Source organism: Sciurus vulgaris (genome assembly GCF_902686455.1).
Source record: "Sciurus vulgaris genome assembly, chromosome: 12".
In the NCBI taxonomy this organism is placed as follows: domain Eukaryota; kingdom Metazoa; phylum Chordata; class Mammalia; order Rodentia; family Sciuridae; genus Sciurus; species Sciurus vulgaris.
Window position 1 is genome coordinate 41679721 of NC_136473.1, and position 12763 is coordinate 41692483.

The 12763-nt window shown below is 41.4% G+C and overlaps 1 protein-coding gene across 1 annotated transcript in view; it reads left to right on the forward strand.

The window, feature by feature from the left end:
- Positions 1 to 876: 876 nt before the first annotated feature.
- LOC306641932 (uncharacterized protein) overlaps positions 877 to 12763 on the forward strand; it is a gene marked incomplete at its 5' end in the record, with an annotated part of 79954 nt that continues 68067 nt past the window's right edge. Inside the window, 4 exons of the mRNA XM_079107273.1 lie at positions 877 to 885; positions 1987 to 2518; positions 3158 to 3231; positions 4205 to 4408. Of these exons, the coding sequence (XP_078963399.1) occupies positions 877 to 885; positions 1987 to 2518; positions 3158 to 3231; positions 4205 to 4408 (819 nt within the window). The remainder of the gene's footprint in view (positions 886 to 1986; positions 2519 to 3157; positions 3232 to 4204; positions 4409 to 12763) is intronic.

The window sequence follows — 12763 nt, forward strand, 5'->3', positions numbered from 1 at the left end:
GAGGCCCCCTCACTCACTTCACACAAGCTTGATTTAACACAGACCTCTCCTCCAATTTTTTGATTCTATGCCTTAAAGAATTCTTCAGTATTAGCAATTACATAGACTTTTGATCTCAATATTATAATTTCACTGAAATTTCCAACAAAAATTTTAAAATTTTACATAATTTTGATTCTGGTAGTGACACATATCACTCACATACTTGGGTCTGTTATCAACCAGATGTAAGAGATGTAAAGTAAGTGCCAAATATGTCATTCTGCCTTCATTCATTGGGTTAAAAGTGGTCATCCCTTAGTTGCTGCTCTTACCACTTGTATTTAGAAGTTTAGGCTTAGTTATACCAACTCTCTCAAATCATTCCTATTTTACAGGTAAACTTGACAGTTTACAGAATTTCTGTAACAACAGTTTGAATCTCTGAGAGTACAAAACTTGAAAGAAAATTGACCTGCCTAGTATCTTCTGCCTATTGAATGTTTATAATTCTTTCTTTTTAATATTGTCACCTTAGCAATTCTTCCAGCTACACATTTTAAAAGATGTGATGGAGAAGTTATCAGCTGGTGTTTTTAAGTATGCTAAATCGTTTTCTGTTTATTTTTCTATTCTCAAGGAAATAACGTGGGCATTTCCATTTTTGTTTCAGTTTTTACAGTATACCTGTTGCCTCCATATCTTATTTAGTTTAGATAAATAGCTGCTGTTCAATATTTCTCAAAGTGTATCTTGTGGTATACCACCAGAAGTGTCCTGTGAGTTTCCTGCCCTCCATTCCTTTCTGTGCTTCGCTGTTTGCTTTTTCTCATCTCCCCTCCCAAAAAGATCCATGGCTTGGAAAGAGGGGAAAATCCAATATGGTGATTACTTAGAATGGATAAAGTAGGTATTTTTTCCCCTTGAAAACTTAACCACTTTTAACAGTGGAGATCCTAATGGACAAGTTTGACTTATTTTAAAGTAATGTGGCTGAACTATGGCAACTGTTAACTACTGCCCAGTGTGTTCTAAACATCTGTGACATTTGCAATAATTTTTTCTCTCCAGATCTCAGTTAGATGAACCTATTCCACTATATGAGGCAAAAGTTTCCATGGAAGTTGTTCAGAAAAATCAAGGAAGAAAAAAAGCAAGTTGTTCAATTTTAATCTTCTTTCTCAAACCTCAGCTGGATGAACCCAGTATTTGAAGTCAGAGTTTTCCTTGGAAATTGGGAAAAAAATCAAGGAAGATAAAAGCAAGTTGTTCAGTTTGTAAGCAAGTTTTCTGACTTATAAGATGTTCAGTCATTTGACATATTTGAAAAATATGAAACATTTGAAAAATGTTTTCCAGATTACTGTGCAAAGGATCAAGATAATTCTGTAATTAATATTTGAAGGGGTATTCTGAAAGTCATTTTTGTAATTTTTTTCTACACATCTGCTTCTCTTATGAAATTCTTCTCATGAGGAAAACTGCTTTCAGCAAAATCCACACCATTCTATTGATAAGTCTATTACAGGCCTTAGTATACGGTCAAAATAATGTTATTAGTTACGTGTCAATTCCATTTTGAACATATTAACGTCTTTGCTGTCAGAATTCAAGCATTTGAATATATTTTCAGGTCCCAAAGTATCTAACTCATGCACCTTCAATTTTGTTTTGAAATATCCATTTACTTCGAGTTTCTTCAGGAACAAGGATCACAGTAACTTGTCCTGTGGGAGCTGCAGAGCATTTGCGTGAAGGGCTGGGACTGCTTGGCATTGGGAAAGGGGGACTGAGCTTGAAGGGTGCTATCTTCTGAGTTCTCTCTTGGGGAAGGCGGGGTTGGGGTCGGCTCTGGCGCTGTCATCACCTCTAGATGTCACCACTGCTCCCCGAAAGCTCTATCTAAGCAGCAGTCCAGCACCGAGGCTCCAGACGCTGAACCCGCGGTGATGACATCCCTACTGCAGGCCTAGCAGCGCTCAGCCATTTCGATGCCCAACGGGGTAGTGCACATCCGCCCGGGCCAAGTGCTGCCCACACCCGCCTCGTCTCACCACAGGATCCGGGCCGAGAGCCTGGCAGGAGCTACAGGACCGCCCCGCCCCGAGGAACGCAGCCGGGGGCGGGACCTCGCGGGCCGCGTGCCCGCCACGCACGCCGCGCGGGGGCGGGGCCGTGGCGCGCGCGGGAAGTGCTGCGGGGCGGGCGGTCGGCCTTAGCCGCTTCGCTTCGTGGCCCTGTCGGTGGCCGGCTACTCGCCCACCTTCAAGAGGCCGCCGGAGACAGTGCGGCTCCGACGGAAAAGGTCCCGGAGCCAAGAAGCCGCCGCCTCCCGGTCTCCAGAGCTGCAGAGCCGACGCCTCGCTGCGCCGCCCTGGCGGCCGTGTTGCCCCGCCGGCCCCTCTCGGCCGCCGGCGGCAGAGTGGGCGGTCCGACCGCGGCCCGCAGGAACCCCTTCGCCCGCCTGCACAAGCGGCTGCGGGTCGCCATGGACGCCCGGGACGGGCTGCCCCGCGGCCAGCAGGCGGCGCCGGGCTCGGTGAGTGTCTTCGTGCCTGCCGGGCGAAGGGCTTTCGTCCTTCATGGCGGGGCCAGCTGCGAGTTAGGGATGGAAAGTTAGGGCTCGGGGCAGGGAAATGGGCGCGAAGCGTTCCTGTCGCCGCGGCCTGAGGGAGCCCCGAGCCCTGGGGACGGCTGCTCCTGAAGGGCGGGGTTTGCCGAGGCTGCCCGGCTGCGGATGTGCTGCCGCTGTGCGCCGCCTCCGCTCGGGAGACGTGACTGCAGGTCTGCGCGGACGTCCCTCCGCGGAAGGCATCCCGAGGGCAGCGTGGACGGACAAAGCCCCGACCGCCTTCCCAAAGCTGCGCGGAGTGGAGGAGTGTTGAGGATAAATCTGTTCAGACTTCACGAGCATTTTTCTTGCCTTTTGGGACTTTCGGCTTAAGGTTTGTATGGTCAGTTACTAAATGCGCAAAACTGACCTTTTCCCCTCTTAGTTTTGATATTAAAGTTCATACCCAAAGTGAAAAACTGCTAGGATTGATTTGGGTGTGTATTAATTTGTGTGCACTGGCATTTACTGAGAAGGTAGGTTGCCAGGTGAGCCTGTCTACACATTTAAAGCAAACTTCAGCATCATTTACGTTTTGAAAGGACAATTTTCTTAACCTCTTTTTAGATACTAATCAAGAAAATGATTTGCCATGGAAAGAGACGTCATCTGAAAGAACATCAGTTACTGAACTACCCCAGGTAATACTTTTTGAATATCATTAGCATGTGTATTCCTGTGCTTCTCAGAAGCATTTTCCTTGAAAAATAGTTTTGCAGAGAAGCTTGAAAGTTATTATCTTTATCAGAGTTGAATAGATGGCGTCAGCCAAAATAAAGGACTTGGTGTGTTACAGTAAGAATTGCTGTAATGGTCACCAGCCCGAAAGTAGGCATAGTAGATGAGAGTTGTTGGTTGCCCTTTACCCTCATCATTTTTTTAACACACTTCTCTTTTGAGCGTTCACTCAGAGGAACTCCTCCATACTAAGGTATTTTTTCAACTTGATCGTTTATTAAATCTTCAAAACAAATCCTCCAGTTACCTCCACAAGTTGTGGCATAGCACTAAACCTTGCTGTCCACTTCCCCAACAACACCTACAAGTACTTCTGTTGTGATCTTTTGGTAAACGTATGCTTGTTCCTGATGGGAACAGGCTATCAAAATGCCACAAGGCTCAATCTCCCCTCTTTGCCTAAGAATACCTTGCCTAAAAGAATTCTTGTAATGTGAATAATATTGACTTGAAAAGGCAGATTTTTGAGATCAGAAAATGTATCTTAAATATGACCTTTAAGGGCCCCTGAAGTTACCTGCAGGAAGAGCAGCTTAGCCCAAGTTCCAGGTACTTTTTCAGACATTGGGAAGATTTCTACTTTGATAGCAGCATCTGTAGTACTATATAAAGTGTTAGTTCTTTTTAGTAAAACCTAAAAAGTGAAATATGCTCCATTCCAACAACATTTTTGCCTCTTAGAGGAAACTCCTATGAATAGATTAATTTAGCTCCTTCCAGAATTATTCAGTATGTGGTATATTTTTAATGATATTTAGTATACAGTTCATATAATTTTGCTATTCAGAGACTGTGACTATGTTACTAAAATCTTTAGATTGAAGGGTTTTTCTTTAAACTCTGATTTTTTCATTATTTTCTTTTTTCTTTTAAAAGGCTTTACACTTATCATTCTCTGAACCGGATAGTCTGTCCTCAGAAAATATTGAGTTACTTGTGGACTGGAGTATTAAAACCCGACTCCTTGTCACCTCTTCTCAACCCTTTACCTGGGCAGATCATTTGAAAGTGCAGGAAGAGGCTCAAGGTCTTGTCCAGCATTGTAGAGCAACAGAAGTTACTTTGCCTCAAAGTATAAAGGTAATTCTGAAGTAAATAACTGTTTTAAAGTAGCAGATTAAGTATAAAATGCTTCTGTAAAATATTAGAGAGATTTCTTTCCATTAAGTTTTTCTTCTAATATCTGAAGACACAAAGCATTGGGGAATTTTTGTTTCTTCCAAATGGTGCTTTCCTACACATTTTTGATAGATTGTGTAACAGCCCTTTAAATTTAGAGACCTGTCCTGAGAGTTAGGCAGTGGTGCAGGCAGGAAGTGTTGCACAGTTGTAGATGGACATAATCCCTTTGTTTTATTTATTTGTTTTCATGTGGTGCTGAGGATGGAACCCAGGGCCTCCCACATGCTAAGTGAGCACTTTGCCACAAAGCCACACCCCAGCCCCAAATCATTCTTTTCTAAAGCTTCTTTTTTTTTTTTTTTTTTTTAAACCTCTCATTTTTATTTCTAGGTTTGCAATTTACTCAGTACAGTTAACCTTTAAACATACATGGAATATACACAGACAGGATATCAAATAAAATGAAAGATTTCTTGCTTTTAATGTATGGCATTTAAATACTCCTTTATTGCACTATTTATAAAACTGTTTTATAGAATACTAAAAAGTAAGGGGCTGTTTAAAAAATGTTAATCCTATAATTAATAGTCAGAGGCATACGCTTTCCCCCAGCACAAGGCACTGATATTCTAAATCTGTCACTCTGAACTTTACAGTAGGAGACAGCCATTTGCCTGCATGCAGCCATATAAAACGAAGGAAGAATATATGCTCTTATGTTTCCCCTGGTGTGATGCAGGATCATTATGATAAAGTAGGCAACAAGCTTTAGCTAATATGAATTAAGACAGCATATGTTGAGGGAAAAAAGGAATATATTCAGTCAAATTAATTCTATAAGTCAGTATTATTAGGTGATTGGATAATGGAGGATTTGATAAAGCAAAACATATGATGTAGTGCTCAGTAAATAGGAAATATGTGTCTGGTTGACCCATTACTGAGTCTTGTAAACCACTACCCCCCCATGCAAATCCTCTTTGCATTACTGTATCTGGTGCCATTTTAGTTAAGTCCTATACTTTAATTTACACCTCCATTTTGCTGTGAAACATCAAAGTTGTTAAAATAAAATACTTTAACATTCTCTCACAGGCTAAGAATATTAACTGGAAGCAAAAAAGGAACAAGCCTTGTGAAGAAAAAAATCAATTTCCAACACATTTTTACATCTAGATATCTGTGCAATTACATTTTTTTTTCCCCCCAGAAAGTCATGTTCTTTCATCAGTTGTGTCTAGATTTTCTGAAATTCAGGTGCTTTTTCTTCTTTCTTTTTTCTTTTCTTTCTTTTTTTGGTGCAGTTTGGGGATTGGACTCAGGGCCTTTCACATGCTAGGCAAGTACCTTGCCACTGAGCTGCAGCCTCAGCCCTTGAAATTCAAGTACTTGAAATTCAAGCCCTTAAATCTACTTTTTACATTTCCCTCTAACTAAAACCATTTAAGGAAAGATACTATCCCTCAAACACTCTTCTTTTTGGAGTCACCTAATGTGTTTTCAGTTTAATTTTAAATGGGTCTTATTACTTTCTTTATTAATGATGTATTAGATCAACACTAATTTCTGTTTTCTGATTTTAGAAATTTTATGTTTTATTTTTTTTTTGCCAATTTATTTTTTTTATTTTTTTTTTTATTTTATTGTAAACAAATGGGATACATGTTGCCTCTCTGTTTGTACATGGCGCAAAGGCATACCATTTGTGTAATCATAAATCCACATACAATAATGTTGTTTGATTCATTCTGTTATTTTTTCCCCTTCCCCCCACCCCTCCCACCCCTCTTTACCCTCTATACAGTACTTTCTTCCTCCATACTTGCCCCCCTCCCTAACCCTAACTCTAACCCTAACACTAACCCTTCCCTCCCCCCCATTATGTGTCATCCTCCACTTATTAGCGATATCATTCGTCCCTTGTCTTTTTGAGATTGGCTTATCTCACTTAGCATGATATTCTCCAATTTCATCCATTTGCCTGCAAATGCCATAATTTTGTCATTCTTTATGGCTGAGTAATATTCCATTGTGTATATATACCACAGTTTCTTTATCCACTCGTCAATTGAAGGGCATCTAGGTTGGTTCCATAGTCTGGCTATTGTGAATTGAGCAGCTATGAACATTGATGTGGCTGTATCTCTGTAGTATGCTGATTTTAGATCCTTTGGGTATAGGCCAAGGAGTGGGATAGCTGGGTCAAATGGAGGGTCCATTCCAAGTTTTCTAAGGAATCTCTACACTGCTTTCCAGAGTGGCTGCACTAATTTGCAGCCCCACCAGCAATGTATGAGTGTACCTTTCTCCCCACATCCTCGCCAACACCTGTTGCTTGTATTTTTGATAATCGCCATTCTAATTGGGGTGAGATGGAATCTTAGGGTGGTTTTGATTTGCATTTCTCTTATTACTAGAGATGTTGAACATTTTTTCATATGTTTATTGATTGCTTGTACATGTTCTTCTGTGAAGTGTCTGTTCATTTCCTTAGCCCATTTGTCGATTGGATTATTTGTATTCTTGGTGTAGAGTTTTTTGAGTTCTTTATAGATTCTGGAGATTAGTGCTCTATCTGAAGTATGATTGGCAAAGATATTCTCCCACTCTGTAGGCTCTTTCTTCACATTACTGATAGTTTCCTTTGCTGAGAGAAAGCTTTTTAGTTTGAATCTATCCCAGTTATTGATTCTTGCTTTTATTTCTTGTGCTATGGGAGTCCTGTTGAGGAAGTCTGGTCCTAGGCCGACATGTTGAAGATCGGGACCTACTTTTTCTTCTATAATCTGCAGAGTCTCTGGTCTGATTCCAAGGTCCTTAATCCATTTTGAGTTGAGTTTTGTGCAGGGTGAGAGATATGGGTTTAGTTTCATTCTGTTGCATATGGATTTCCAATTCTCCCAGCACCATTTGTTGAAGAGGCTATCTTTTCTCCATTGCATATTTTTGGCGCCTTTGTCTAGTATTAGAAAGTTGTATTTATTTGGGTTTGTGTCCGTGTCCTCTATTCTGTACCATTGATCTACCTGTCTGTTTTGGTACCAGTACCATGCCGTCTTTGTTACTATTGCTTTGTAATAAAGTTGAAGTTCGGGTATTGCGATACCCCCTGCTTCATTTTTCCTGCGAAGGATTGCTTTAGCTATTCTGGGTTTCTTATTCTTCCAGATGAATTTCATGATTGCTTGCTCTATTTCTGTAAGGTACGTCATTGAGATTTTAATTGGGATTGCATTGAATCTGTATAGCACTTTTGGTAGTATGGCCATTTTGACAATATTAATTCGGCCTATCCAAGAACATGGGAGATCTTTCCATCTTCTAAGGTTTTCTTCGATTTCTTTCTTTAGTGTTCTGTAGTTCTCATTGTAGAGGTCTTTCACCTCTTTTGTGAGATTGATTCTCAAGTATTTTATTTTTTTCGATGCTATGGTGAATGGGGTAGTTTTCATAATTTCTCTTTCTGAGGATTCCTCACTTATGTATAAAAATGCATTGGATTTATGAGCATTGATCTTGTAACCTGCCACTTTACTGAATTCACTTATGAGTTCTAACAGTTTTCTGGTGGAATTTCCTGGTTCCTCTAAGTATATAATCATATCATCCGCAAATAGGGATAGTTTGAGTTCTTCTTTTCCTATTCGTATTCCTTTAATTTCCTTGGTCTGTCTAATTGCTCTGGCTAGAGTCTCAAGAACGATATTGAATAGGAGTGGTGAAAGAGGGCATCCCTGTCTTGTTCCAGTTTTTAGGGGGAATGCTTTCAGTTTTTCACCGTTTAGAATGATATTAGCCATGGGCTTAGCATAGATGGCCTTTACAATGTTAAGGAATGTTCCCACTATCCCTATTTTTTCTAGTGTTTTGAGCATGAAGGGGTGTTGTATTTTATCAAATGCTTTTTCTGCATCTATTGAAATAATCATGTGGTTCTTGACTTTAAGTCTATTGATATGGTGAATTACATTTATTGATTTCCTGATGTTGAACCAACCTTGCATCCCTGGGATAAAACCCACTTGATCGTGGTGCACTATCTTTTTAATATATTTTTGTATGCGATTTGCTAAAATTTTATTGAGAATTTTTGCGTCAATGTTCATTAATGATATCGGTCTGAAATTTTCTTTCCTCGATTTATCTCTGTCTGGCTTGGGTATCAGGGTAATATTGGTTTCATAGAATGAGTTTGGGAGGGTACCCTCCTCTTCTATTTCATGGAATACTTTGAGAAGTTTTGGAATGAGCTCTTCTTTAAAGATTTTGTAGAACTCGGCTGAGAACCCGTCTGGTCCTGGACTTTTCTTTGTTGGTAGGCTTTTGATGACCTCTTCTACTTCATTACTTGAAATTGATCTATTTAAATTTTGTATGTCCTCCTCGTTCAATTTAGGCAATTCATATGTCTCTAGAAACCTGTTGATGTCTTCGAAATTTTCTATTTGGTTAGAATATAGATTTTCAAAATAGCTTCTAATTATGTTTTGTATTTCAGTTGTGTCTGTTGTGATATTTCCTTGTTCATTCCGAATTTTGGTGATTTGGGTTTTCTCTCGTCTTCTCTTTGTTAGAGTGGCTAAGGGTTTATCAATTTTGTTTATTTTCTCAAAGAACCAACTATTTATTTTGTCAATTTTTTGTATAGTTTCTTTTGTTTCAATTTCGTTGATTTCAGCTCTGAGTTTAACTATTTCCTGTCTTCTACTACTTTTGGTGTTGGTCTGTTCTTTTTCTGGGGCTTTGAGCTGAAGTGTTAGGTTGTTTATTTGTTGATTTTTACTTCTTTTATTGAATGCGCTCCATGAAATAAATTTTCCTCTAAGTACTGCTTTCATAGTGTCCCAAAGATTTTGATATGATGTTTCTTTGTTCTCATTTACCTCTAGGAATTTTTTAATTTCCTTCCTAATATCTTCTGTTATCCATTCATCATGTAATAGCATATTGTTTAATCTCCAGGTGTTGGAGTAGCTTCTGTTTTTTACTCTTTCATTTATTTCTAACTTCAAACCATTATGATCTGATAGAATACAAGGTAGTGTCTCTATCTTCTTGTATTTGCTAACATTAGCTTTGTGGCATAATATATGGTCTATTTTAGAGAAGGATCCATGTGCTGCTGAGAAGAAAGTGTATTCGCTCTTGGTTGGATGGTATATTCTATAAATGTCGGTTAAGTCTAAATTATTGATTGTGTTATTGAGATCTATGGTTTCTTTGTTCAATTTTTGTTTGGAAGATCTGTCCAGTGGTGAGAGAGGCGTGTTAAAATCACCTAGTATTATTGTGTTATGGTCTATTTGGTTTCTGAAATTGAGAAGGATTTGTTTGACATACATGGATGAGCCACTGTTTGGGGCATAGATGTTTATGATTGTTATGTCTTGCTGATTTATGGTTCCCTTAAGCAGTATGTAATGTCCTTCTTTATCCCTTTTGACTAGTTTTGACTTGAAGTCCACCTTATCTGTAATGAGGATGGATACCCCAGCTTTTTTGCTGAGTCCATGTGTATGATATGTTTTCCCCCATCCTTTCACCTTTAGTCTATGTGTATCTCTTTCTACGAGGTGAGTCTCTTGCAGGCAACATATTGTTGGATCTTTCTTTTTGATCCAATCTGCCAGTCTATGTCTTTTGATTGATGAGTTCAGGCCATTAATATTCAGGGTTATTATTGAGATATGATTAGTATTCCCGGTCATTTGGTTCATTTTATTTATTTATTTATTTATTTATTTATTTATTTTGAGACGACTTGGTTCTTCCTTTATTTGACAATTCCTTTAGGATGGTTCCTCCCATTGCTGATTTGTTTCTTTGTTTTTCATCTCTTCCTCATGGAATATTTTGCTGAGAATGTTCTGTAATGCTGGCTTTCTTTTTGTAAATTCTTTTAGCTTTTGTTTATCATGGAAGGATTTTATTTCATTGTCAAATTTGAAGGTAAGTTTTGCTGGGTATAAGATTCTTGGTTGGCATCCATTTTCTTTCAGGGCTTGAAAAATGTTGTTCCAGGCCCTTCTAGCTTTTAGGGTCTGGATTGAAAAATCTGCTGATATCCGTATTGGTTTCCCCCTGAATGTAATTTGATTCCTCTCTCTTGCGGCCTTTAAAATTCTGTCTTTATTTTGTATGTTGGGCATTTTCATTATAATGTGCCTTGGTGTGGGTCTGTTGTAATTTTGTATATTTGGAGTCCTATAAGCCTCTTGTACTTGATCTTCCATTTCATTCTTCAGATTTGGGAAATTTTCTGATAGTATTTCATTGAATAGATTGTTCATTCCTTTGGTCTGTTTCTCTAAGCCTTCCTCAATTCCAGTAATTCTCAAATTTGGCCTCTTCATGATATCCCATAGTTCTTGGAGATTCTGTTCATGATTTCTTAATCTTCTCTGTTTGTTCAACTTTGTTTTCAAGGTTAAATATTTTATCTTCAATGTCTGATGTTCTGTCTTCCAGGTGTTCTATTCTATTGGTTATGCTTTCTGTGGAGTTCTTAATTTGGTTTATTGTTTCCTTCATTTCAAGGATTTCTGTTTGGTTTTTTTTCCATATCTCTAACTCTTTATTGAAGTGATCTTTTGCTTCCTGTATTTGCTCTTTTAACTGTCGATTGGTGCGATCATTCAGTGCCTGCATTTGCTCTTGCATCTCGTCATTTGCTTCCCTGAGCATTTTAATTATGTACATTCTGAACTCCCTTTCTGTCATTTCTTCTGCCATGCTGTCGTTGGGTTTCATTGATGTAACATCTAGATTTGTTTGCAGCATTTTCTTTCCTTGTTTTCTCATATTGTTCAGGTATCAGTTGACCGCTGTGATATTGCAGATTTCCTCTATTGTCTTATAATATCCCTGAAGATTTCTAGTATATCCCCTCTTAGTCTTCAGTAGCCTGAAGTCTTGGAGGAAGTTGATAATGCAGTGCTCCACAAGGGAGCTGACTCCCTAGGGTTGGTGGCCTTCTGGTGGGGTATATTCCCTGCTAGTGGGCAGAGGTACCTTCACTTGCTGATGAATGGTCATCCAGAAGGGAAGTAGGTTGTGGGCTGATGCAAGACCAGTTTGGGCCTGTGTCTCTGATTTTACGGTCCTTTTGGGAGAACCTCACCCAACAGGGAGGAGTCACCCGGTGGGGAGGTCTCACTGGTCGGTTTTCCTCCCAGAGGTTCCGTTCAATTCACAACTACTGCCTGGGCTGGGCAGCCTTCTTCTGCAATGATCCCAGGGACCCGGACCTACCTCCTGGGCCTGGAAGCCTCACCCTTCACAAACGAATCTCCTTCGGCTGCCTCTCCTCAGAGAAGCTGCCTGCAGTCCTGGAGCCTTCGCTCCGCCCCTCAGTTTGTCTGTGGGGCCCTTCCACCAAGAAGCCGTCTAGGACCCTGCTCTGCACTTTTCGCCTGGCTATGCGGCCCCTCCTCTGAGCAGCCACCTGGAGCCCCTTACAATCGCTCCGAGTCCCAGTGACCCGCCACTCGCCTTTTCCTCCGGCAGCCACCTGTTGTTCCGTGCGGTCGCTCTAAGACCAAGTGACCCACCACGCACCACTTTCTCCCCCAGGCAGTTACCCAGAGATCTGGTGCGTCACGAGTCCCAAGAACTCACTGTGCACCTTCTTGTCCCGACTGCCTCCCGTAGCCCTGGTGCAGTCACTTCGAGCCCAAGCACCCCGCCGCGCTCCTCCTCCTTCTCCAGACAACCCCCCTATGTTCAGGAGCGGATGCTCGGGGACCAAACCACTCACCACGCTGTTCCACCGGATAGCCGCCCAGAGCCCTGGCGCAGCTGTTCCAATTCCAAGCGACGTGCCGAGCCCGTATTTCTCCTTCTCCTCTGGGCAGCCCCCTGTGTTCAGGGGTGGTCACGTTCAGTCCAAACAGCTCACCAAGCACCTTCTCCTTTGGGCAGCCTCCCAGAGCGCGGGTGGGTTGCGCCGAGTCCAAGCGCTGTGGTGAACAGCCACCTCTCCAATGCTCCCAGCTGTGTGCGATCACTGCTCCGGCAGGGGGGAGGGGCGCCTCGCCGGCAGTTCTACTTTGCAAAGATCCCTGCTTTCGGGGCTACCGCCCTGTCCGGGGGCTACCGCCCTGTCCGCCTGCCCAGTGGGAAACACTCACCCAGCTGCTTTGAGTTGGTCCCAAGTCTCTCAATATCTCCTTTTCTTGAGTCCTGAGTCCACGCTGCTCCTCCGGATAGCCGCCCGGAGCCCTGGCGCAGCTGATCCAATTCCAAGCGACGTGCCGAGCCCGTATTTCTCCTTCTCCTCTGGGCAGCCCCCTCTTCAATGCTCCCAGCTGTCTT